Raw genomic sequence first — 27843 nt, 5'->3', positions numbered from 1 at the left:
GCTTGGAATAAGGAAGACCTGAGTTCAAATTTGACCTCAGATACTGACTATGTGACCTAGAACAAGTCATTTAATCTCTATTTACCTCAGTTGTCTCAAGTATAAAATGGGGGTAATACTAACTCTAATATCCCAGGGTTTTTGTCAGGATCAAATGGGATAATATATAGATAAGAGTAATCAAGGATTCAGTTCATGTGACCTTATTTGCTTTTAAAAATAGTGTGGGATAATTGAACTATCAGTGACCACTAAGGCACGGGAGGATAAAGGAGTGAGTATAGGGATAGAGAATGAACAAAAAATAATATTCTCTGTAGAAATGTCTGCTAGACTGCATATATATTGTTTCATAATTATCACAGCATTGGACAGAAGAAAATGCTGTGTGTTTTTATGTTTAGTGAAGTAGGATACTTTCAATTATTTTCTTTCTTTACTATTGATAAACAAGGGTACTGTTTTTCATTTTATGTGTACATTATAGAATTCACAATAAACTGCAGAAAATCTGAGAATCTCCAGTACTTGTGGTAGGGAGTGAAAAAGTCTTCAGTTAGAAAACAGATTACAATATATCAGTATGAGATTTCAGCAGATATTGTACTAGCCCTGCTAGGCATTACAGGGTATTATTGAATGGTAATACCTATTAAGATTTGTCTTCCTAAAGGATTACCTCATCAATATTTCAAACTTAAATTTTTGAAAATGTGAATTATGAGTATGTGTAAGGTTTTAGTCCCTTCTTCCATCTAATGTTAATTTCTGACTCTCTCTATAATTATTACAGTTACTCTGTTTATTCACGTTTCTCATTTCTTTCCTTTTTATCCCTGTTGCTCTTTTCCTACTTCCCCATTTTTATGTCCTTTGGTGAACCCATGCAGCCAAGTCATGGTTGTCCAGAATGCAAGGTAGAGTGCCATACCTTTCAGTGTCATGCTTTGAACTGCCTTTCGAGTTGTGCATGTTTAGTGGATGCATGCAAGCATGATTACACATAGAATCATTGCAGCTCTAGTTCATATTTTTTATTCTTTCTATGGCCTGATGACTTGTGAATCTGCCTTCAGTTTCATTAAATTTTCCATCATTTAATCCTTACATAGAACAATAAAAAATGTTCTCTGGCCCGCATAGGTTTCTGGATGAAAACTCACCCATCATAAAGATGATTTTAGCTATGAAATGATTCAAACAATAAGGTTCCTTTGAATTCTAAATATTCATGATTTGATCTAATTTTACCTCTAAGACATAGATAAAAAATAAAACAAATCTCCACTTATCAAAATTAAAAAAAATTGTTGTATTTCCAAACTAAATATATACATACAATAGAGATTTTGGAAGATGAGAACACAAGCCTAAAAATGATTTTTTTTATTTCTATGTGATTACCAAAAGCATTAGTTTTTAAGAGATGAGAATGAAATGCTATATTTAAGAACATTTTCCTAATAATATAATCTGATCCTGTAATCAGTGTACAATCTCCACCAATGGAAAACCCACAATCAATCAATAATCATTTACTGTATTACATTATATTATATCATATACAGGAAACTGAAATAGTAGTCTTTATCCTTTGGCGTCTGCAAAAATGAGATGCCAAAATTCATTTGAACACTTATTTTCAATTACCCTTCAATGGATTTAGAAAAAATTATCATTATTTATCTTTAACCTCCAAATTTTATCTATTAAAGGTTTTGTTTTGATATTCAAACAGTGTGAAATGGGGAAATTTTTCATTTTATCAACATTTGACATATTCTGATTGAACTAACCAAACGTATTTACAACATAGAAAAATAGAATAAGTAAAAAAAGCCCAACATATTTTAATAGTTTCTTTTTGGTAACTTTTTAACTTGGGGAGAAATTCACATTTGAAACTATGGTGTGAAATAGCATAGATAAAGTCAATGAAAACTGCTTGAGTACAAATAGCCTTTCATTTACCCATAGACTTAAAGCCAAATTGTGTGAGGACAATCAAAATAAAGATATAAATATGTAGAAAAATTTTCATTCGACCAAAGTGAATACAAGATTATTGTAGTGATCTAAAATGAATGAGTCAATTGATCTTTCAAGTTATATCCACATATTTGATTACCTAGTATACATCACACTCGAAAAAATAATTAGATAATTGATTCTATACACAGCATCTGTAACATCTGTTCAAAATAGAAACACCATTATTAATATAGTTATTTGAGAGTTTAAAATTTTACCAAACTTAGACATATAGAATATAAAGATATCAGAGGGGTCAAAATATGTAGTCATTTAAAATAATCTAAGTGAATGGGATGGACTAAATACTTATGTCCCCTTTTTATTTATTCAGCTTTATTGTCAATCTCTGGCATTTCCAATCCATTGAACTTCCAATTTAATCCAAATGTTAGTTGTCCTTTAACCTTTATGAAAGTGGAATTGAATATAGAAAGAAGGCATTTGCCATTAGATTGGGTTTACATAATATGCATCGGAATTAAATGTGGCCCAATTATCTATTATTCTGTCCACCACACTTCTGAAAGCCTCCCTGGCAACTTTCAGAGCTTGACATTTCTGGATTCCCAGCTAGCTGCTCAAGGAGGACTGCAGACAGGCCATTGCAAAGAGACTCGGATAATTTTTCTAATTTTATTGTTAGGTATAGTCCTAATCTTAGCCACAGAATGTGATTGTCTCATTTTTTTTTTTCCCGTTTGCACTTTTCCTCCCCTAAATAGAGTACAAAACTGATAAGTGATTGTGGCATACATCCCTACTCTTCACAGCTCTACCCTTCACAGTAGATAGGGTGTTGTAGCTCTGCCATACTGCCCCACCTCCTGTGAATTGGCAGGGAGTCTCCTGTAGCTTCTTATTTCTCAACATCAGGAACCTGGAAGAGCCTGATCCAGCTACATAGCAAAGGGATGGCAGAAACAGCATCATCATTTGCACTTCCACAAAGGGTCAACTGGCTATACAGATTTTTATGGGAATCTCCTATTTGCACGACAAACTATTTTGGCAAGGAGGTAAAATGTGTTGCCATCAATTGAAATGGGATGACAAGAATTTTAATCCCATCCAAAACAAACCTCCTACAGCATTTGTTTTTGTATGTGGGGCTTTTTTAATGACATCTCTACTAATCCTGACGAACTGCTACCATAAGAACTGTGATAACCATAACAACCACATTCCATTTCTTGAAGTCAAAACTATTGCAAAAAAATAGGATTAGTCACTATAGCCTTTCATTTGCCCAGAAACATTCCATTTAATTGCATCCACACAGTATCAAAAGCAGGGAAATTTGACTGTGTTGTGGGTTTCTTGTTGTGGTTGACTCTCTCACCCAAGAATCCTCTCCCTGTCTCTCCAAAGTAGACATGAAAACAGTTCTGTTTCAAAGAGATAGTGTCATGCTAGGACAAACCTGATCAGTCAGATTATTCAGAAACTTCTTGTCTTATTATCCAGAGTAAGGAGGAAGAAAAATCAGAAATGTCAGTATTTCTTAATTCAGCATGATGGAACACAATAATCAGTATGTTTATGTTAAAATTAATGATGACTAGAAATATGGAAAACCTTAGACTGTACCACAGCAGATCTTCAAGTCATGCTTTTTATGATACAAAGTGGAAAAATTTAATGTAATTTAAAAACCATCATATAGAGGTAAAAGACTAAATATGCAGAATGAGACATACATTTTTGAACATGGCCAATGTGAAAATTTGTTTGTTTTGTATTCATATTTGTTACAGTTTTTTGTTTCACTTTTTTCCCCCAGAAGATGGGGAGATAGGAGAGGAAAGAAAAAAGTACTTGTTAATTGGGAGGAAAATTTAATTTAAAAATAATTATATACATGTATATTAATTATGTTATGGTGTTATATTACATATTTAAATCATGTTATGTCATGTTATACTACGTTTTATCATTCATGTAATATCGGTGTGATCCTATTATGTTGTTGCATTTAATGTACTAAATCATATAATCTAGGTAAGGACAATTAGGTGGTATAGTAGATAGAGTGCTGATGCTTAGTCAGGAATATCCAAGTTCAAATCCAGTCTTAGACATTAACATGGACAAGTTTCTTAAACTTTCTCTGCTACATTTCCTCAGCTGTTACATAGGGATAATATTAGCAACTACCATGCAGGATTATTGTAACAATCAGCTGAAATAATATTTATAAATAGCTTGGCACAATTCCTGGCACATAGTAAGCACTTTATAGAAATGTTAGCTATTATTATCATTAATTGTATACTGTGAGCTGTTACTCAGTAACATGGTAATGGAATACAGAGATAATATGGATCAAGAAGATATCATTTTAGTTGATAATTTATGCCATTCTGATATCTATAACATTTCTAGTTTCTGCCTTATTTTAAGTTTTGACCAAAACCCACTTTCACCAACCAACCAGAAAATGTGATTAGTTTAAATTTATTTTCCTTGAATTTTTTTCTTCCTATACTCAAGTGAGAGTGATAATCAACAGGTCACTGTTCAAAAATCAAACAACAGGAAAGAGAGAAAATGGGAGCAAAATATTTAAATGATACCGAGATTCATGACTGAGCTCCAGACAATTGAAAGATGATTTTGTTAATGACCAGTGATAAGTTGTCATTGAACAGATGAATGAAATCATACTGCTTTCTTTACATTGTCCAAACTGTGTGCCCTGGGTGGAAGGTTTTATAACCTGTATCTCGCCGACTAGAATTTTGTTGAGCAGTGATGGTATGCTTTTTGCTCAGTTCTCTACTGCATTTTCTCTAGCAGGTTATTGCTTCTTGACATAGTACTTCTGGTTCTATGTAGGTTTTTAAATACATTTTTAAAGTATTGAAACTAAAAGAAAAGAGCCCCACATAGTCTTCCAAAAAAAAAAAACCCATTATCAATGTGCTTATTATAGAAAATGCTAAAGAAATACACACATGCAAATATATGTATACATATATATATAGTGGTTATATCAATATCTACACCTCAACAGAAGAACAAATCTATTAAGGGACATTTGTGAGAACAAGGATACATTAGCAATCTATTGTTAAAGCACAAAGAAACATTATTGAAGATTCCTGAGAAAGAGGGACTTCACTTAGAAAAAAATTATCAGTTGACTAGATTAGTTATTCATTTTATAACTTGGAGCTTGGTTGTTAGGTAAACACAGTTCTGGAACCACAGGGGGACAATGAGCTGGATTTCTTCTCTGTTATATCTCCTGAAGGAAAATACTTTGTAGATATGTAGAAAAGAGAAAGATTTTCAGTTCTCTTCCTAAAACTCTTTCCTAAGATTCAATTTATGTATAAACTAAGAGAGATTCACTTTTCTGCAATAATCTAGCTACTGCTAGCCTCCAGCCTTTGGATGAAAGTAGTGTAGATAAATGTACCTGATGTAAGGGAGCCAATGTTGTGAACCGGGACAATATTTTTGAGTTGGCATGGTCAGTTTCATATGCAAAAGGATTATGAACAGAAAATCATGTTTATTAATATAAATGACATTAAAATACTATATTTAATCCTCACAAGTTGAATGAACATTGCTAACTTATAGATTTATCAGGCAATGTGGATATTGATATCATAGTTATGTGATAAATTGAGTCTAAGTAGATCATTAGAAAGACACTACTAACCAACTTTGCAATCAGCAATGTATTTCTTTAAATATAGATTCACATTGCCTGAACTTAGTATAAGTTGAAGTACATGAGATAATGTATGGAATTATGTCCCTTCTTTGACAAATTAAAAATGCCTATGGGTACTCAGTCTATTAGATTTTTGTTTCTGATGACCATTTAATGTCATTGATTAACAAAATTTACCTATACTAAGATATATCCAAAATGTGCCTTACTACTACAGTCATTTGGTATCTCTGCTTTGATAACTCTATGAAAACAAATATAAATTTTATAACTGGTAGTATAGCTCTCACTTCGAAACAACAGAGAGAATATTCATTGTCAAAAAAAATCAATTAATTTTTATCAATTCATGCTGAAATAATGAGCATTGTCTGCTGTAACAGCATTTAAAAAATAAAATATAAAGGTTACAATTTGCAGTTGCTGATAATTTAATGTAATGATTGCTTAAATCTAATCAAATAAATTGACATTTTAAGCTCCTACTATGTGCCAGTAACTGTGCTAACCACTGGGGGGGAGGGGGGAATAGTGGCAAAAGACAATCCCCGCCCTCAAAGAGTGTCCAATCTAATTAAATGGTTGTCAGTTGCTATTCTTACCAAATGGTATACTTTCATGTATATTGTTAAGGAATCAAAATAATGCTGCAGATTCAAGGTTCATTTTAGGTTCACTCCAATCCAACAAATATTCATTAAGTGCGTATTATGTGCAAAACACTGTGGTAGGTGCTAAAAATAAAAACAAAAAGGAATAAAATGAAAAAAGGATTAGATCTTAGAGGAGAGTAAGATTTCAGGCATTGTTCCTAATGAACCTATATTTTTTATAATAGCTAGCATTATTAAAAATTGTTTGCTCCTATTAATGTGTGATAAAGTATATAAAGTAATCTGCCTTGTCAAGGCAGATAAGATTAAAATGATTGCTTTCCAAGAATCATTGGTTATAGTTATGCACATCTTTCTCTTTTAGCATCCCTCAAAAATAATTATCTTGTCTCTGTGATTACAGCATGAAATTCATGTTTCTAGTGGTAAGAGAATAATGATATCATTATAAAATTTTTCATAGTCTTTTACATATTCTGAGGTGATCAAGATTACAAAATTATGGTGAAATTAGCCCTAAAGACCGCTAATGGTTGATAAACAAAAAGGGGGGGGGAGCTAAAATAACTTCTCCAAAAAATATTAAAAGGAAAAATGGATAATGTTTTTTAATCAGTAGTAATTTTTTTGAAAACTGAAGATTGGAGGTGAGTTTTTAAAGAAATATGTATGAGCATGCTTGAATTTCTCTTTCCTCTGTACAAATAGTTGAAAAAAGTACAACTGTCATCATCTTGAGCATCCCGCATGCTCCCACAGTTAACTCTGATGCAGTCATTTAGGATGCGTCATTGAACATCTTCTTTCCTTCCAATTCAGTGCTGAATATAAGAGGAGAACTAAATATGTTCAGAAAAGTCTTAATCCAGAATGGAATCAGACAGTAATTTATAAAAATATCTCCATGGAACAGGTATGTAATAGTTACTTTTTATGATTCATATTTCAGAGATTCTTATTCCACAAAGTGCAGTGTTTTTCATTGCTAGTAGCTAAGTAGTTGACCGAGTAATTAAAGTAGTAGAAATTCTACATATTGAAAATGTTTAATGTTCTTAATTCCTCCTGGTTAAGAGCACGGTTCTTTGGTTTACTCTCCTTGGGACAATGGGCAAACCTCTCAGCCTCAGTTTTCTTGTTTCAAAAATTAATAATAATACCTCTACTACTTAACTAACAGAGTTCTTTGCAAATAAAATATATTGTAAAACTTAAAGAGATCTATAAAATGTTAATTAATATTCCACGTATTTACCAGACAACCCCACTGCACATCAGTAACCCCTTACACTATATTATAGTAATTGATGTAAACAGAAGCAAAAAGTAGTGAATAGAAAGGATGACCTCAGAATCAGAGAGATGTGAATTAAAGTCTTCCTTGTGACACATACTGGTTATATAACCCTGGGACAAATAACTTAAAATCTCAGTTCCCAGAGCAATTTCGACTCTCATTTGCAGGTTAGTTGGTGAGCTTTATTGGACCCCAAATAGAATCTTTGACTTGAATAAAAAACACTTCGACAAAAGAATAACTGATATTCATACTGAAGACCGTTAGTCAAAAAAACAACTTATATGTAGTATCTTCAACTTAAGAAGGCAAAAAATAATATGATATAGTTTTTAATCTTTCCATGAACATAAAATAAAAACTAGCAATTAAAACAAGTTATTAGCTTCTTTCTTTCCTAGACACATTTAGTAGTCTGGTGGATCTCTTTTCAGAATATTGTTTTTAAATGCATTAAAATAAAATATATAGGATTACAAAGGAAATTGAAATAGAATTACTAATAAACAAATCAAGTTCATGGACAAGAAGTAAGAATGCCTAGCCTGAAAAGATAAAATTCACTTATCTGAAGAAATGCAGTTATGTGAAATACCTTCTATTCTAAACAGATAGAGGGAATTAACTACATGTATAATGTCATCACTAACACTGAAAATCACCCCATCTTATGTTTCCTTTGTTATTATTTTGCTACAGTGGCAAAAATAGCATTTCTGAGATGGCAAACAAAGAACTATGGAATAGAATGAAAGAGCCATAAAGAGAAAGCCAATGGATGAAAGTTGCCCAGGGGATTGATTGTAGGGACAATGCCGTAGCAAAAAGAGAAGTGGGAATTTTTCAGGCCGCATCACAAGAAAGGCCCTAGGCAGTCTTTCTAGAGACAGTCAGAAATTTCCATTCTCCTCATTGAAGTGAATAAAAATTCTGTGACCTCAATAGCTTTTTTTATAATCCACTTTTATTCTGTCTTAAGGCCAAATTTTTTTTTTATCAAAATGGCATATTTTGATTTTTATGATGCACTCAAAAGAGAATATGAGATTTGATATAGAAATATACCCTTTAGGTATTTTTCAGAAACACATCTTTCTTCAATAGGGTTTAGGCTGCCTGAACATGGAAAGTAAAATGATTAAGACAGACAATGTGCTCTAGAGAACCAACCTAGTTACCAGCCCGGGCCAGTGACTGTCTGCAAAGTTATAGCAGGCTGCCTCTAACCTAGATTTCCTGTTTGTCAGTCAGGAGAAATCTGCATATCATAAAATTTGCATGAATATGAGACAATAATTGACAGTATACAACTTTAAATACAAGCAGGAAAAAAAATCCCTATTAATAGAACAGTCAGAGGATCACTGTGATATAACAAGAACAGATGTTCTAATCAGTAGACACTTGCTGCATTTTGTAGGGAGAAACTAAAAGCAATGCATCCCTTGTAATCAGTTCTGTTTTAGTATCTGTCCCCTCCCCAAACTTATTAATAGTTATAGTTATACTTTCAAAGTTATATTTGTGTTGAGGTCTAGGGTTCTTGGGATCCCAATATACTGACACCCTGGGTCCTGCCTGAATGAATTCCACCTAAGCCTTTCAGCCAAAGTATAACCAAGTTTATTAAAAATTCACCGTGTTGGGTTGACTCTTAAGAAGCCTCACCATTTGTGAGGCTTGTATTGACAAGCAGGCCAGATAGAATCTGAACCAGATTGAACCTGAGCTAGATTCATTCTGAGTGCCTTCATGGAGGTTAAGATGAAGCTTATATACAGAAAGACTGGGGGAGGGATCTGGAGGTGGTCTAGTAGTTTGGGGTGATGGGAGGAGGGGTTTAGGGAGGGTCTAGAAGAGGAATCCTAGAAAGATCCCAATGGGACTGGACTGACTGATCAAAGGTGGGAAACTGCTAGAGGCAATGGGAGTGGGGAGGAAGCAGGTGGAGCAACCCAGAGGTAACAGATAATAGAGGGTCAGGCTGGGTTAAGCGTAAACCAGACTAAGTGGGAAGATTCAAGGAGAGTTCAAGGAGGTTCCCAGAGTCTGTACCCCATCAGTTGTAGTTGCCCAAGCTTGCTCATTTATGACAATAATAATATATCCAATTTTCATATAATTTTAACATCAGTATGTAGGAATCAGTTGCATCAGAACCTCAAAATGGATTTTGCAAACTTAAAAAAAAATGATATTTTCAAAACATTTCAAAACATTTTCAATATAATGGTTTCTTTTGTAATCCTAAATATCTTATTTTATTCATTAAAAATATTTGAGAAAATATGTATAGGTTTTGCCAAACTCATAAGAGTCCAAGATAAAAAAAGTTTAAAAAATCTGTTCTATACAGATTCCTTCTACCAATGCTGTGATACAAAAGTTATATCTATGCTAAAAATACCTTTTTCTTAAAGATTTAAGTTACAAATTTTTTAAAATGAAGGGTAATTCAACTTTGATATTCTGATAAAAACTTTAACTCCCAGTTTTGATTTTTTCATGTTAATTATTTTAATTCTTCATGTTACTCAGAGATCCACAGGAAAAAGGATTCACTATTTTGTTGAGTTAAATGTTCTTCCTAAACTAGAATCAATAAGGTAAACAGTCTAATATTGCTATAAATTTCCACCTTTCATGAATCTTTTTTTCTACATCTAAACTTGTTTATGCCTCTCCGAATGAATGAATTATATGCATATTTATGCACGTTTCTTGGAAACCTAAAGGTATTAGTAACATTAAAATATTATTCTTCAAAAAGGAAAAAATAGACAATAGTAAAGCTTTTGTTTGTTTATTTTTTTTAATAATTAGGAGTTAGCTTTCTGAAGTATGATGGAAATTGAGACAGTTTGCAAGAAAGAAGGGAAATAAGCAAATGTTTCTTGTCTTTGACCTGGGTGTTAAATGCAGGTCATAACCTATTCTAAACAGGTTCTAGGAATGATGTTATCTCTGTATACAATAACTATAGTTCACATATGCACGATACAGGAAACATCAACATGTTGCAATAATTAGAACCTGTGTTCAAATTCCATCTCTGATATTTAGTGTCTGGTCTCAAGTTTTCTCCTTTGTAAGAGGAAGTTTATCACTTAAAAGTAGATAACTGCTATGCTTCCTTTGAGCTCAAGATTTATTATCCCAAGATCTTATTGTGTACTAAGGTCAAAAACTTGATGCTTCCGCGTAGTACACTCCTGATGCACATTTTTAAAAACAGTGTGTTCTAAGAAAAATACAAAGGAAATTAGTGTGTGTGTCTGCATATTTTAATTCTCTCACAAGCTGGATGCAAGCATTGTGTGGTAGTTCAGTCCAAAACTACACGTCTCTAAGAAGGCCGGTTCAGAACTGACTTGATTTGGAGATGCAAGGTTATATACCCTTTGAAGAGTAGGTGTTCCCAATGGGTGCCAATCAACTCTGATTGGTCAACACACTGGGAGGTGGACTATATTCAAATGAAGTCTTCAGTAGATGACTTAGGTCACTTAATTTTGGTACAATACCTTTTCAACAGGGGCTGATATCTGCCATCATTCTGCCTCCAGAGAGAGGAAATAGACCAGCTCCCCCGTCATGCCAGACTGCTCCCAGTCTTGGACTATCTAGGCAGAAGTATCTATCTCCACTTAAACCTGAGCAGATTAAATCAATTCAAGCTTGGGTTGGAATTTTGACTAGTAATTCAGTGCAACCTCATCAGCAATGTCCTTCTAAAGGAGAGACTGAATTTGTATTGGGGAGGGGGCTGAGGGGAAACTCAGTCTCCAAGACACTGATTGCTAAGATTTAAAATCATTTTTCACATCAGGAATATTTTTAGTTTTTAGAAATTCAAGGGAGTTCCCAAAAAATGGGCACTGAAAGTACTCTCTAAAGTAGGGCACTAAGATGTATGATACACATGCATACACATTTTTTGTTTGAAAATTCAGTGAATGTTGAATTGAATTATAGATATGTCTTCAGAAAAATTTTTTAAAATATCAATGGCAGTAATCCAAATGTTTTGCATGGTCTATAATTTGACCCTCCTAGCCAAAATGTAGACACCTTACAGAAGTCATTGAACTTTAATGTATTGTCCAATATAAGCCTATCTGACTTGAGATGTAATTTTTCTGAGATCAAGGTTATTTCAGAGAAATGAAAATTGCCTTCCTGTCATATTGCAAAGGAGTGCAAGAAAGTGATAATAAATAGAGTCTATTGTGTAACTGACATATGAAGTACATGATGGAAATTGAGGTTAATTACATTTTGATTTAAACCCTAGCTCAAGAAGAAAACACTGGAAGTGACAGTCTGGGATTATGATAGATTCTCTTCCAATGACTTTCTTGGTGAGGTAAGTTTCACTCCTTGTGCCCTTGTAAACAAAAAATTGCTTCAGACCTTAGGATCAGTTTTTTGACATAAGCATGATGATAAATGTGTGGTCCTTGTTTCTTTTTAAACATCTTTTAAGCAAACTTTTTAACGAATAAATCTCTTAGATATTTCTGACTTTTTCCATTTTCCTTTGATATTGTTGGTTCACATGCCACTTTTACAGCAACCATAGAAATGGCTATTCATTTTCCCACCTGGCATCTTGTTTTGTGAAGAATTTTCCCAAAATAAAATGTTGATCCAGAAAGGAATATTTACTCTACTGATGCAAATTCCATTCACATTTAATGATTACTTATAGCTAATGTATTAAAATTACTGCTTTCACTCCGAATCTAGTCAAGGCACAAAAATTACCCTGAGTTCTCAGGGGACTCCGGATATGACAACTTCTCACCAATGAGTTTTGTGCAAGGACCAAATGGTTATGTTAGGGAAGGATCATAACCAAAATACTGGATGTAAGGCAAACTTTTTAATTCCAGGATATTTTAGGAATCAAAGCATGATAAGGAGCGATAAAAGGAATACACAGATCTTCTGAGTAGAGTCATGGAATTAAGAAGACCTGAGTTCAGATATGGCCTCACAGTAATCCTAAAAGCATCAAATTAATCTCTTTATGCCTCAGTTTATTGATCTTTAAAATGGAGTTAATAGCAACTACCTTCCATTTGATTGTGAAAATCAAATGAGATAATAATTGTGAAGTACTTAGGATAATGCCTAGCACTTAGTAGTATATGAATGTTAATGATTATTGTTGTCATTTTAATTACTGAAATGACGTTTCATTTATAATGCACTGAAAATTCACTGGGCTTTTGAATACTTTTGTAATTCTTTTTGGTAGGTTAAATGATAATCCACATAGTTTGACTTAAAAATTGAAAAAACTTTATTCTTGAATAAGCACACAGAAAAGCAATGAATTGGAATAGTTTTGAGAAGGTAGATTGAGCACAAAGTGGAAATAGACCTGAAGAAAACAAAGATGGGAAAAGCATCTGTCCTAGATTTTTTATAGTTAGAGGAAATCTGTACTGGAGCTGACATGATTGGTAGGTGATGGAGGGCTAGATTATCAAGATGTTTAGAAGAGGGATAATGTCAAAGGCATAGAGAAAATGAATCAATCAGTACACCAATGAACAAACTATTAAGTCTCTACTGTATACTAAGCATTGGAGATCCAAAGCCAAAAGGAAACAGTGCCTTCTCTCAAGGAACTTACATTCTAACTGGAGTGATAACATATATACAATACATGTGCAAAGCAGATCCAGGTTGATCTTAGGGTTAGGGAAGGACAACATCTGAAAAGACCAAAAGTTCCAGTATGCTTGTTCATTAATAAATGTATCAAATTTCTATCAAACTTACCAAACTAAGTCAAATAGGTTGAGTAAATGATTAGTGAACCCAACCAGAAAAGATAATTAGTATCTGAGAGTGGGGGAGGGAGATTTCGCATAGAAAGTGGTTTGTGAGCTGAGTCTAGAGGAAAACAAAGGGATTTTTAGAAACAAAAGGCCAAAAGAGACTTCTTACAGGTGGTGAGGTTCTTTAGATAGATGTTCCTATATACTGATATTGTACTAATTGCATCACATCCCAAAACATTACAAATATTCCTAAATGAGACCTGTCATCACTCAAAAACTAATCCATAATATAACCACCTTCCTAGGGAAAAGCCAGGAACATCTGAGGGGATTGCATGTCACTGTTTGGACAACACAATCAATTGATATTATTAACCATTTAATATATGCTAAGCATTGGAAATGTGGGGAAAAAAAGCAAAAGCATAGTCCCTGACTTCACAGAGATCAAATTCTTATAGGGGAGATGACATTCATGTAACTGTGGATACAAGATATATTTGATGTAAATAGAAGGCAATGTGAGAGAAAAGGCATTAGTAGCAGGAGGGATAAAGAATGGCCTTATGGAAACTCATGGAGCTCATCCATCATCTTAGACACTTTAAAGAGGCAATTAGCTAGGCCAAAAATTGAGCAAGAGGAGGAGAAATTGTAGTTATTGCTTAAAAATGTCAAGCTTTTTGAAACAAAGACTTCTCTTTTTAATACTGATGTTCTTCTGGTAATGGTCTATGATAGTGTGTCATTTCACGGCCCCTTTTGGAAGAATTATAACTGAGTGTAACATAAAAGAGGTCAGATAAGTGGCACAGTAGATAGAGTGCCAGGCCTGGAATCAGCAAGATTCATTTTCCTGAGTTCAAATCTGCCTCAGACACTTACTAGTTGGGTGACTCTGGGTAAGTCACTTAAACCCTCTTAGTTTCAATTCCTCATCCATAAAAGGATCTGGAGAAAGAAATGGCAAACCATTTGCCAAGAAAACCCCAAATGGGGTCATGAAGAGTTGGACATGACCAAAACAAGTGAACAACAAATAACATAAGGGGTGAGAGAGAGAGAGAGAGAGAGAGAGAGAGAGAGAGAGAGAGAGAGAGAGAGAGAGAGAATGATCAAATGATGGATACAAGCAAGCCACAGAGCATTTCAAATGTGAAATTGTGTAGAAAAGGTATAAAGCAGAGATGTCAAACACATTGGCTGCCTGCCACAACAAGGCCTGAACAAGATCAAAATGCAATTGGGAAATATTTGACAAGATAAATAAAAATACAAAAGTACATAGATAATATTAATATGTAGTTTTCTAAGTCAGTGTACAGTCTACAGGAATCATTATTTATGGTTAAGTAGTTCCCATTTCTGAGTTGATACCATTGGCTTAAAGAATGTCACCAAGAAATATATGGCAAAAAAAAAAAAAGAATTGCAGAATATATATCAAGAAAATGGGACCCCTGATGGATACCCCATATGTCCAACTGGTGTCCCAGCACTGTCAAGAGTACTAGAGTAAAATCCCTAGGATGTTTGATAAAATACTTATGAGGACTTATGGGAGAATATGGACAAGAGGTGCATAGGATGGATAGACGTAGAAGATGGCATCTGCATCAATGGAGAGAATATCCACATTAATGAAATAATGGATCCACTGGATTGTTAGGAGAAGCTCGATATGGTAAAACAATTTCACCAATTTAGGGAGTTCTGTTTGAGGAACTTCTTCTTCAAATGCATATCCAAACTTTCTTGACAATTTATACTTTTAGAGAAATACCTGGCGGCATTAAGTCCCTGGGCTTAAGTGACCTGCACAAAGCCACAGGCACAATATATTTCAGAGACTAAATCTGGATGAACCTAGATCTTTCAGATTCTTTGGTCAGTCCTTAACTCATTGCTCTACAATGACAGACTGACAGTCAGACATATGGTCATGTATGCTTACGTATATTTGTATGGATATATAAGCATGCATGTGCTCTATACGCAATTATCTATTTTCACAGTAATTTTAGTATACATTTGTTTTGGTTCCCAATGCTTTAAGCAGAAACCATGAGTCAATACTTGAAAATGGTAACTATATCCAATACATTCAAGGGTAGAAATAATGATATCCTTTTGATACACAATAGAAAGCAGTATATCTGATACATTTGTCATTAAAGAATATAATGTATTAAAATGAAAATTATCTTATATAAATTACAAAATGTAAGAAAATAAGAAACCTATTATAACAATTCATATATTTTCATGCATATAAATTAGAGCACTGTGCAAATTTTCTGCATAGTTTAAAACACAATATCAAATAATTACTTTTAAATTAACTTCAAAAAAATCTATACAATATACCAATAAAAACCCATACTTCTATTAGAATTTTCCAAGTTGAGAAGAAAAAGTATTTATGTATATGCATATGTATAGTCAAATATATTTTCGGTTATACTTTTTAAAAAACCAATGATTTGTTGCTTTATCATTGGCTTTCTATTCTGTAGGTATTGATTGAATTATCTAGCACTTCTCACCTTGACAACACCCCAAGATGGTATCCTCTCAAAGAACAGACGGAAAGTATTGACCATGGAAAGTCCCATTCTAGTCAGAGCAGCCAGCAATCTCCAAAACCATCTGTCATCAAGAGCAGAAGTCATGGAATCTTCCCTGATCCATCCAAGGGTGGGAAACCTTTCAAGTAGAAAACATTTTGCATATATTTGTGCATGTCTATTTATTGTTCTCTAAAATATCCATTTCTATTATGCAATATGTTCCAGTGAGGCTATCACATTTTAGTGAGAATAGTTTCTGAGTATACAAATATTCTAATGAATTGTTTTAGTTTACTCCAGTTTTGAGGTTCATTGATATATAAAATTGCTCCTGAAATACTTAATGCATCTAAGATGCATCTAATGCATCTTAGAAATGAAATTTCTAAGAATATGGTACCCATTGAACCAGACCCATTTGTTTATGACAATTGACTAATTGATTGAAATAATGCTCAATACCCCACTAGAGTTTCTTTTTCATCCCCTTTGTTCACAGAAGAAATTAAAAAATGAGGTTTAGTGTGCCTAGGAACTAGGGAAATTAATTCATGATGATACATATAAGTTTTGGTGGTAAATTATTGCCTAGAATAAGATTATTTGTAGATTCTAAATTATCATTCTATACTTGCCCCTGTTGACATTCAGTATATTACCTATCTTCAGAGTTATATTAAAGTGGAATTTACCTTGAGAAGTGATCTAGTTAACCTCTGCTTTTTCTTAGAAATGCATTCAGATCACACATAAAATTTGCTATACATGTACTCCCTAAAATTGTTTGGAGTAATAGAAATCTCTACAATCTCTTTTTATGATATAAACACTCTGTTGATAGGTCATGGTATTTCACCACTCTAGATCAAGGACTTTATTCGTAATGTCTAACTTAAAAGCTTCCTTCAACATTTTAATTCTGTCACCCCCTCCTATATCCGCACTAGAAATAGAGAGAGAACAGTTGCTTACTGATATGTTGACTTTTATCCACTTGTCCTCTGTTTTGAAGTCTGTCATCTAAAGTTTAAACATACTCAGACTGGCTGGAAATAAAAAAAAAAAACTGACAGAAAGGATTCTTAAAGCAAACATACTTTTGATGCTTAATCTTTTTGTCCACAGACATGCAGGTCCCTACAATTGAGAAATCCCACAGTAGTCCTGGGAGCTCAAAATCATCCTCTGAAGGCCATCTTCGCTCTCATGGACCATCACGCAGCCAAAGCAAGACTAGCGTCACTCAGACCCACCTTGAAGATGCGGGGGCCGCCATAGCAGCCGCAGAAGCAGCTGTTCAACAGCTTCGCCTTCAACCAAGTAAAAGACGCAAATAAATTCCTCAGCATGGCAGCTTAATGTTTATCTGTTGCCTTTCTTTTCCTGCTGTCTCTTCCTGTTTGCTTTGTCATCTTGCTCCTCCAACTCCCTTGTCCCTGATCACTGTCTTCTGTCTTTTCATGTGTGTTTAAAAAATACCTAAGTACCCAATTCTACTCCTTTCTATTTAATTTTAAAATTTTTTTTATTTTTCATAGATGGCAGTAAAACTGGCTGTTTCTCCATCCTTTCCATCATCCATCCAAACTGGTTAATGGTGTTTGATACTTGTGAATGTGATATTTTCAGGGGGAGGGGGGAAATGTGACTCGTTTTCATGTTCTTAAATATCTCATATATTAGAATGTGTCCATGAAACTTCAGACGGTGGCTTAGTGTTCTAGGTATTTCTCTGGGCATCCAACACAAGCCATGTAGAGTAGATTATCAATGATTCACTTTTGACATAATGGTACAGTGGAAAAAAGTGCTGGATTTGAAGTCAAAGCTCTTGCGTACAAAACTCACCTTCAACATTGGTTGTGTGACCTTAGACAAGTCACTTAGCTTTTACTGAAGCCTCAGTTTTTGCTCTGTAAAATGAGGGTATTGGGTTAAGTGACCTCAGAAGTCCCTTTCAGATCCGGAGCCTTTGATCTGCTGGTCTGAGAATATGCAAAAAAAGGATATTCAATAGACCAAAGCAGTTAATAGATTTAGAAGGACTTCAAACTTAAAACACAAAGGAATAAAGGAACTTCCAATCAATACTGAATAACACTAGTTAGGTCAGCCTCAATCATATAAATGTAAGATGTGATAGCTGTCTGTGTGCTATACTTCCAGTCTTTCAAAAAGTTTAGGAACAGAAACCTTTACTTTGTCCTAATGATATTATCAATCATTCTTATAATGAAACATGGTAGGGCAACATAGCCTTTTCATTAGGGAGCACAAATGAGTCTACTCTGTTGGATCTCATTCTATGTAACATAAAATGATAGTACAGGGTGATTTTTTGTTAGCTCTGTTCTTTCCTTGAAATTTGAAATCCCATTTGTCCAGCACAATAAATAGACTAGGGGCTAATAGCCACTTATTCCTAGCCACTGCACTCTGTAATCTAATTCTAAACTAAATTGCTTAGGTTTGGGCATCAAAAACATTCCTATAACAACCTACTAAGTGTAGCATCGTCTTGTTTGTTGGTGTACTGTGACCTCTCAGAGGCATTACACAGAAAGTGGGAAAAGGTGGTTATTTTGCCTTTCCATCATTATTAAAGAAACAGCCAGTTTTAATCCCTTTCAGTGCTGTGCATGTGGTGTCTTTTTTGGCGTTTGAGCACACAACTTATTTAAGTAGAAGAAAAGAAAAACCCCACTTGTGTTTGCATGACTAACATTTAAGCCGGTTCCATCTGAGGATACATACTGTGGGTTTCCATTTCACTCACACCGCCACAGCAGCACATAAAAGCGGTCAGTCTAATCATACCAGGAAGCAGCACAGACACAGCATAGCAGGAGTCCTCCCAATTCAAAGAACTCAGTCTGACAATCTGCCTCCACCAGCCAATGACAACAAAGACCCAAGCCAGCTGGCTCTCAGGAAGGTGATGTCCGATGGACCCATCAAGCCAGAAGGAGGTGAGCAGAAAGACGCTGCACACAAGAGCCCCCTTCCCTCACTTTAAAGCGCCCCATCTTTGTTGTGTCGAAATTGGGTTTTAGACATCTTTGCCATCCCCCCTTCCTAGTGGGCTATTGTAGGCCTAGCATATCAGGCTCTCATCACCGTTGTGTAAGTCCCAAGACCACTGTGCTGATGTGTTGACAATAGTCATTTGTACTTTTCCACACATTGGGTCTCTGACTTTTGTTGGAAAAAAATAGGTCAACTTGTGTTCTTATTGCAGAATGAAATGCATGCAACTAACCTGATCTGTTCAAGCATGATTTGTTGCATTGTGACAAAGCTTGAATCGCTCACAACTACTGGCCTCCCCATTGGAACTTAACTCGGTTATTCTTGCCTACTCTCTCCAGTGTTTTGCTTTTGGTTCAGTGGATTTTCAAGCTTTCCTAGAGGAAAAAAAATTGTTAATGCACTCACTCACATTTACATGGCAAAAGTTCTCTCTTGAAACTACAAGCAGACATTTTCCACTCTTGTTTTGGTAGTTGTTAAGTGTACTATCAGATGTGTTGGGCATGTCAATATCTAAGTGCCTGTGTAATAAATAAAGTATCTTTATTTCATTCCTAAACTACTGGATTCTGAGCCATTGTTATATATATTGCATATAGCATGGTATGAATGTGTCTTTATTGGAAGGGGATGGGGTGGACTTGGTCTGTTGCAATAGAGTACTTAATGAGGTGAATCCATTGCCAATTTAGAGTAGTAAAAGTAGAACAATACAGAAATTAGTTATAGGGGACTGGGCAAAATTCCTGTTTGGAAAGATCTCCAAGCTAGAAGGAAAGTAAATACAAAATAACACAAATAGATCTGATAAAAAGAATGCATATCAATAATAGGGTTTGGACTCCTTCAAGAAATTTCATTATGTTTTTTTCTTTCTTCACATCTAATATGCTTCATGTGCTCTTCAGACTGATTCTATAGTGGATGGTGAACCCTTGTCACAAGCACCTTGCTTTGGAAAATGAGCTACAACTCTCCTCAGATATCCTGGGCTTAGTAGGAAAATTGGGAAGACTCCTATTCTCTCTTATCATAGCTGACTACTATTCCTAGAATAGTTTCATGGGTAGAGAACAGGATTTTTCTTTGTGAATTCTTTTCCAAGTTCATTCAAAGTTAAATGTAGAGAAAACTAGATTATTTTGATAGTGTTTCAGCATTAACCTTCATGAGATACAAGAAATGTGTATTCCAAGATATCTAAGCCTCACATTCTCTATTTCTATTTCTCCCCACCCACCAACCCCAGACATTTTAAGTATTCAACAGCCAGTCGTACTACATAGTCATAAATAATCAAATAATTCAGGATAGGCAAAAGGGCAGAGTTTCTCTTTTTCCCAGATGGTTAAAATAAACAAACCAAAACAAGCAAGAGACCCAGAGATTGTCAGGTGGTATACTTATGGTGCACATCATAAGAAATTGTCACTTCTCCTCACTTTTCATTTTCCATTGTTACCTTCACAAGGTGACCCTTTCTCCTCCAAAGGATTGAGCAGTGGTTAAATATAGCAGTGCTTCCTGGTCCCATGAAAAAAATTTGAATCCTCTGAATTAAGACACACAATTCCCAAGAATAGTTTATCTATTATTTCCTATACTTACCCTCCATTTTGCATTGTTATACTTCCTTTTTGAATTACTATATGATGTCTGATAGTTTCCTTAAATGGTGATAGAGGTTCACGAGGAACGTTCCCTGAGATGTCTTCCTTTGAATAGCTTTCCAATAAGCCCATAAAAATTTAAATCCCCACTCAGCTGGATATTTGAGGATCTTTATTATCATCATCTTCAAGAATCCAGGATCATCTTCAGAATATAACAAGGCATTGGAATCAGAATTTAGGGGGGAATATTGTTCTAAGATATAATAACAACGAAAGGAAATGTCTCTTAGCAAAAGAGAGGCAAATGCAAATACAAATTACGATCTGTGTGTTTCATGCTATTAAGAAAGAACCAAGAAAATACTTAAATCATTTCCCCCCTCAAAAAATAAAAAAAAACTGATAGCACACTTCTTTATTAAGTATAGCATTTGTTTACATAGATATAAAATAAGTGGTAAGAAAGTTAAGTACAAGAAGGATAGGCTGGGTATAGTTCTTGAATAGCAGAGGCAGGATATTATTTATCCTTTTAGAGGATATTAATTCAACTCTGATTGCTTCTCAAATGAAAGGAAGCAAACAAAATTCTCATCATTTAGTTTCTGCAACCCAAAATTCTGAAAATAAGCTATGAAAGTAGAAGTAATTGAGGGATATAGCTATACAAATATGATCTAATCACCATGATTCTAGTTCCTGGATTTTAGGAGTAATTGTTTGGTCAGAAATCAGTGGAGTAAATAGCATATCCCAATTTCTCTTACCAAATCCATTTCCATAGTTCATATAATAAACAAGGTGCTGTGCCAGTGTGGTACACAGATACCAGGAGTAGGATAATGCTCACTAAGGAAACAGGCAACTGTTTTCTTGTGTTTACCAGAAGCACAGTGTCCTTGTTGGATGGGCAAATTAAGCCATTCTATTACCTAAATTATTTTCTGATAGAATATTAGATAATCTTAGAAGCTCTGTCAAGATGTTAGGGTATAGAAGGTCTATGCTTACACATGAGTAGGATTTGAAGAGGTGAAAATCTGAAAACAACCTATGCATAAGAGGAATATGGATCATACAAAATTAAGCAAGCCTGCTTAATTCTTAAAGAACTGCATATTCTCTTTTTAAAGCTACAAGTTTAGAAACACAGATAAAATTATGAAATAATGGAGCAGACAGTGGGCGGTCATTCATACCTACCCAACTTCTCTAGGCAACTAAAAACAGCACTCAGAACAGATTTAGGGGCTGTAGTATCCTTTTGCAGGTTCTCTCATTTTTTTTGCCAAATCATGGAAGAAAGCTTGGGAATATGCAGTTGCTCTCCCAAACTACTCTTGCATCTTCAATCTTCAAGAGCTGCCTGTATCAGTAGAGGAGTAAGCAATGGCACCAGTGAAAAAACCCAGAGCCCCATGTCCTCCTGAGCAATGAAGGGGGGGATAACAACAGTTACACAGAGCACAAGAAGTGATTCCAGGGCAAATTGTTTGAGGGGGAGGTGTACTTAAGAAATCTCAGGGAGAGTCAGTCAATGTGAAGTTTACGGTGCCAGTGTAATGAATGTTTGTGACAAAACTGAAAAGAAGCAGGCAGGGAAGAGGAGAGAAGTTTATAACAGGGTGAGAAAATGTTAAAAACGAAAATGGAGGGAGGACAAACCTTCAGAAAAAAAAAAAGTATACAAGAACTAAATTGGTTAATTTCAATTCTCAAAAATTTTTCTGCCTATGTTTCTTGGCAAGGACTTTACTGTACTTACTGTGAAAATTGAAATGCTTTTCTAAATATTCATCTCTCTTTCCCCTTTCATTTAATAAATTTCTACAGTTTTTAGCTCTCTATTTTGTTCTTGAATCAGAGCTGAGCTCACTAGAAATGCTCCTACTTTTTGTATTAATCATCAGTTTCTGAATATTTGACATAATTAAGATGAAGTCTTTTATAAACAATGGTTTGGAAGAGGGAAAAAAGATGACCAAATAAACTTACAGTTTATTGTTCTCTTTTTTCCCAAATAGTTGAAAATCATTTGCTCATTTTTAATTTCTGTATTATTTATCATTTACAGTCAAAACTCTCTTAGCTATGTATCTATGTACATTAACATTACAGTTTAACACTGGGGGAAGAGGGGAAGGATGTTTTTAATGTATACGTATTACCCATAGATTGTGCTCTGTACTTCTTCTATGAATGTCATTACTGAAGGAACATCAATGGTGCAAGTGAGGTATTTGGCAGTGAACACAATGGATCTTCAATGATCAATCAATACTGTCTTGCTTGGGCACTCTTGTCACTGAAGTCAAAAAGGTAAAATGGGGCTTAGTGGTACACTAAAGAACAATGGAGATCAGGATCATCTAGCTCACATGGAGGTCCAATCTGTGACCTTGGCTTCATTAACACTACACTTCAACCAACTGAGCTAACCAATACTGGGCTGAGAGTACATGGAAGGAGCAATCCATAAGTGTAGGTAATTGAAGAGGGTGGCTACCTACACTGTATTACAGGAGGAGCCCAGATAGACTCATTTAATGAAACTATCTTCCCTAGTAGCCTGCCAATGTCATTGAAATTCCTGTACTTCTAATAATTCCTTTAATTTAAAAACATTCTTTTGGATCCCCCCTGCAAAAATGCAAATATTTAATTTTCAGAATAGTTTACATAATGGAAGGAGACTGATATCAATAGCCATTAAATACCATTAGAAGTGTGATATGGATTCACCTTCAGAATAACTAATAGAGTAGGATCATTATAGGCAATAGGGATTTGTTTTGATAAGAGGAGAGAATTGGAGAAAGTATGGTTCATGAGGAGGATGGGTTGCTACAGTGAGTCCTGGAGAGCAGAGCACAACAGTCTGATAGGAATGATTCATTTACAGACATGGGAATAGGAAAGGAGAGAGGAAGATGTGCTAACCCTGCATATGGAAGTACCCAAATGTATTTATACATGAAAAATATGACTATACCAAATAATGATTTTCTTATTTCAAAACAACTGGATTATTTAGGAGTTATATTTTTCAACCAGATGTTTAACTCAACATAAATACAATCTAGATTATCTACTGCCTATTGAGATACATGGTATGGTAAGAAGATAACACATAGATTTAAATAGCAATGCAAGGTAGGTTATAAATAATGACCAATAAGGTCAAATGGCTTATGAGGTGACATTTGATTTTGCCAATTTCTTGTAGCAATAACTTTTAAAATAATCATGCATTCAGTTATTTAAGGAGTTCACAATCCTTATGGATTTTAAAATATAAGATCCCCTCAGAAATACTTAACTTGAACAAGGGAATCTTAAAGCTTGGGCAAATGAGTATGTGGAATTTATTTGGACTTAATTCATCTTTATATCCATAAAGACTCTATAATACTCAACGATATTCATGTTAATAAAAGTTATAATTATGGAATGAATTTAACTGATAGGGCCAAATAGAATAAGGTAGATCTTCTATCAATATGACAAGACCAACAGAACACATACATTTTCATGGGGAAAAATTTAAGTATTAGATCATGGATTCCAGATATGGGTACTGTTTGAGCTTTTTTTTTTTAACCACATAATATGAACACTGAACTGTGGATTTTTTTTCTTTTCATTCTGCTACATATTTGCTTCTTTAAAAACATAAAAAATTTGTCTTTTGTTTTTACATGACTGTCATTTATGAGTGTCTCCTTGAAATTTGACCCTCCTTTGTAATAAAGAAAAGCAGTTAACAAAAATAACTGATGCAGCAACACAAGGTATGGAACATTTCACTCCCATAGTCATTTTTCTGCCTCTCTAGCAAAATGAGAGAGGTATGTTTCATTATCTCTACTTTGTGACCAAAATTAGTTATTGAAATTGTTCAGAGCTTAACTTTCTTTTACTTCTCTTTTCATTTACATTATTTTCAGCCTCTGCTTTTGAATTGAGGTACCAAAATTTCCATTTTCTCAAAAAATACTATAAAAATTCAAAAGCATAACTCTTAGAGACTAATTAGTAATTTCATTTGGATGCTTCATGCAAAGAAAATGTGATGACCTAGAAATTTATAAATCATTTAATTCAAGTTCATATTTTTTAAAATTATATACTTTTAATGGCATGTGTAAAGTTTTCATTGACTTCAAAGGTTGATGATATGTCTCCAAAATATAAATAGCTCATTCTATTTTATTGCTTTTATTTTCTTTCCTAACTACCCGGATAAAAACCACTCATTTATCCAGAAACTAATTGAACTTAATGAAAAAAAAGGAGAAATTTTTCATATGTTTTATTTTAAAATGTTCCCTCTTTTCATATAACATCTTACTTTTACCAGGTATACTTTAGTTGTTCATTAATTCTTGTATTGTTTCCATTTATCCAAATTCCATCTAAATTAATTTGGGTGGGGAGTTGTTTAGATTCTTTGTATAATTGGGAAATGTATTAAATTGTGTTACTAATATAGAACCTATGGAGGAATCTTTGTGTTGCTTTTCTTTGTTGGTTAAGTAAAAACTCATTATTAGTTAGAAATGTCTAATTTCATATTTCCAGCTCTCATTCTTTAGTAAAGTATTCAGTCTTCCTTCAAGCATTTTCCATGTTCATTTTGCATTTTTTCATTTCCAAGTTTATTAAGCTACCTGAGATGAGTAATGAGTGAAGTGATAACTGTAAACAATGAAATGAATCCCTGTTCACTTTGTTCAGAGAGGAAAACAAATGGGGAGGGGAATAGTAGGCTTATATATAATATACTCTGCCATTCCTTTCCATTCTACCTTTCATGGATCTATTAAGAAACTTTGAAAGTAGATCTACAAAACCATACCTGAGTGGATTACATCAAAAATTCAGTGAGATTCATTGTGGTTCATATATATTGTCATATCACCATGGATTCAGGCATCATTTCTCCCTTGATTGTGATGTTAAGATTGAAAAAAATTAAATCAATTGAAATTTTTATGTCCTCAGTAATATTCCTTATCCCAAGTGGGCCCATACTGGGTGTAATTTGTGGGCATACTTATAGCATAATGGTATGCAAATTTGTAGGCAAAACCGGATTGACTGGGAAGGAAAATCCTTCAAAATGTTCCAGGGTGAGTATACACATATGAAAAACAAAAACATTTGTGCATGCTCCATTTGTAAGAAGCAATAGTGGGTACAGAACTGACTTAGTCAGAAAAAGTTTAACTGAGTTTAACTCTAGCCCCTGACATATGCTGACAGTGACCATGGGCTGAACTTCACAAGAATCTAGGCAGATAAGAACCACTCATTTATCTGCAAACTAATTCAAGTTAATGAAACAAAGTAGAAATTTTTCATATGTTTTTTTTGAAAATGTTCCCTCTTTTCATACAACAACCTCATGCTTTTACCAGGTATACTTTAGTTGTCTATCAATACTTGCATTGTTTCCATTTACCTAAATTCCTAAATTACATTTGTAGAAGTTTTCCCTTTTTAAAATTAAATGCACAATTTTATTCCAAGTTAAAATTCCCATTTCAGGTTTGAGATTCTAGAGTTGAGGAAGTTCTAGAGGTGGAAAGGGGGGTGGGGGAAGCCTGAAGATTAGAAAGGGGGTAAATTTAGATCTACAACACCATTCAAAATACTCAGACTAAAACCTTGCAGGTAAGACTCAAATCAGAATTTCTCATTTCAGGGAAGAAAGGATGAGGCGGGACATAACAATGGTCCTGAAGTATGTGCAGAGTTATCAAGAGTACCAGAGAAGATGGTACCTTAGCTTCTCAACTCTACTGACGATAGAACAAGAGGAAGATCTAGGTTGTGTCTCAACACTAAAGCTACATAGCATCACAACTAGTTATACAGTATAACTATCAATAATCTAGTTACAATATATAAATCACATTCCACTACTCATTTCATTATTTTTTTCCATTGAAAGGCAACTACATCAAATTGATTTGCTTGCATCATTTAGAACTACCCCAAGAAAGTCTATCAAAATACCTTCAATACCAGGCTTGGAAATTAAGGTAGATTCATATTTGTTTAGAATGGTACAGGTAGCTCAAAGGTGGGTCAGTTTTCTTTATTGAAACTTTATAATGGAACATTGGAGACTGAAACTTACCTTTTCCTACATGTCCTTTGTCAGGATGAGAAATAGTTGGTATTTCAGGAAATACGTAGAAAGAAAATTCAGAAGTGATATGTGTATGGAAATATTTTCAAGAACTCTTCAAATGCTCTTTCCTTGTACTTCCTGAGATTAATCTTTCCACCACTGGGATGAATACCAAGACATGATATTCCTGAGAAGCAGATTCCCCAAAGGAACAAAGTAGTGTGAAAATGCTTAAGAATATGTAAGCAAAGTAATAAAAAAAAATAGTATCTTGTTTCAACTAAGACAGAGGAGGAAAAAAAATCAATCAGGAGATTTTTTTTGCATCTTCCTAAATTGTCTAGATTACATGCAGACTGCTTCTGTTGCCTTTTATGCTTATAGAAAGAGTCTCATTATTTTCCTGTGATTTCCTACATGTATGATCATTTACCCTTTCTCCCCATAACCATTAATGCTAGAAAAAATGTATTTTTCCTAAGATATGTAAACATGAGAATTTTATTATCACTTTACATCCTCCATAGCTCTGGTATCTTTTGCATTCCATGTCCTGATATTCTTCATATGCCCAGAGGTCAGTTTCTTGCTATTGTGATTAAAGTATCCACAGGACATGCCAATCCCCATTAATTTAAATTATTTTAATTTTAAGGAATATAAATTGGACTCTCAAATTTATGAATTTCATCAATTATTCTTGCTTTAACATCTTCATCAGAAAGATCATTTTGTCTCTGAGATGTTATTCATCTGTTTCAGTCATGTCCATGTCTTCATGACCCCATTGGAGGTTTTCTTGGCAAAAATACTGGAGTAGTTTGCCATTTCCTTTTCCAGCTCATTTTACAGATGAGGAAACTGATGAGAATAGGATGAAGTGACTTGCCCAGGGTCACCTAACTAGTAAGTGTCAGAGGCCAAATTTGAACTCAGGAAGAGTCCTTCCTGAATCCAGGCTCTGCGCTCAATCCAGTGCCCTGCCTAGCTACTTATGAGGATATATATACCCAAATCTTAATTTTTTGTGAAGTGATTTTCCCCTCTTTTGATTATTATAGGAAAT

The 27843-nt window shown here is 34.3% G+C and overlaps 1 protein-coding gene and 1 long non-coding RNA gene across 2 annotated transcripts in view; both read left to right on the top strand.

Moving 5' to 3' along the window:
• Window positions 1-27843, top strand: part of PCLO (piccolo presynaptic cytomatrix protein) — a 558031-nt gene that overhangs the window by 440646 nt on the left and 89542 nt on the right. Inside the window, 5 exon segments of the mRNA XM_072653223.1 lie at window positions 891-917; window positions 7153-7246; window positions 11925-11996; window positions 15942-16122; window positions 17121-17315. Of these exon segments, the coding sequence (XP_072509324.1) occupies window positions 891-917; window positions 7153-7246; window positions 11925-11996; window positions 15942-16122; window positions 17121-17315 (569 nt within the window).
• On the top strand, window positions 18877-19584 carry LOC140533477 (uncharacterized). The gene is made up of 2 exons (XR_011976935.1): window positions 18877-18964; window positions 19234-19584. It is a non-coding gene; the product is annotated as an uncharacterized lncRNA (long non-coding RNA).

The sequence above is a fragment of the Notamacropus eugenii genome, chromosome 3, assembly GCF_028372415.1.
Source record: "Notamacropus eugenii isolate mMacEug1 chromosome 3, mMacEug1.pri_v2, whole genome shotgun sequence".
NCBI classification, from domain to species: domain Eukaryota; kingdom Metazoa; phylum Chordata; class Mammalia; order Diprotodontia; family Macropodidae; genus Notamacropus; species Notamacropus eugenii.
Note: the sequence above shows the minus strand (reverse complement) of the source record. Positions and strands in the feature narration are given on the sequence as shown.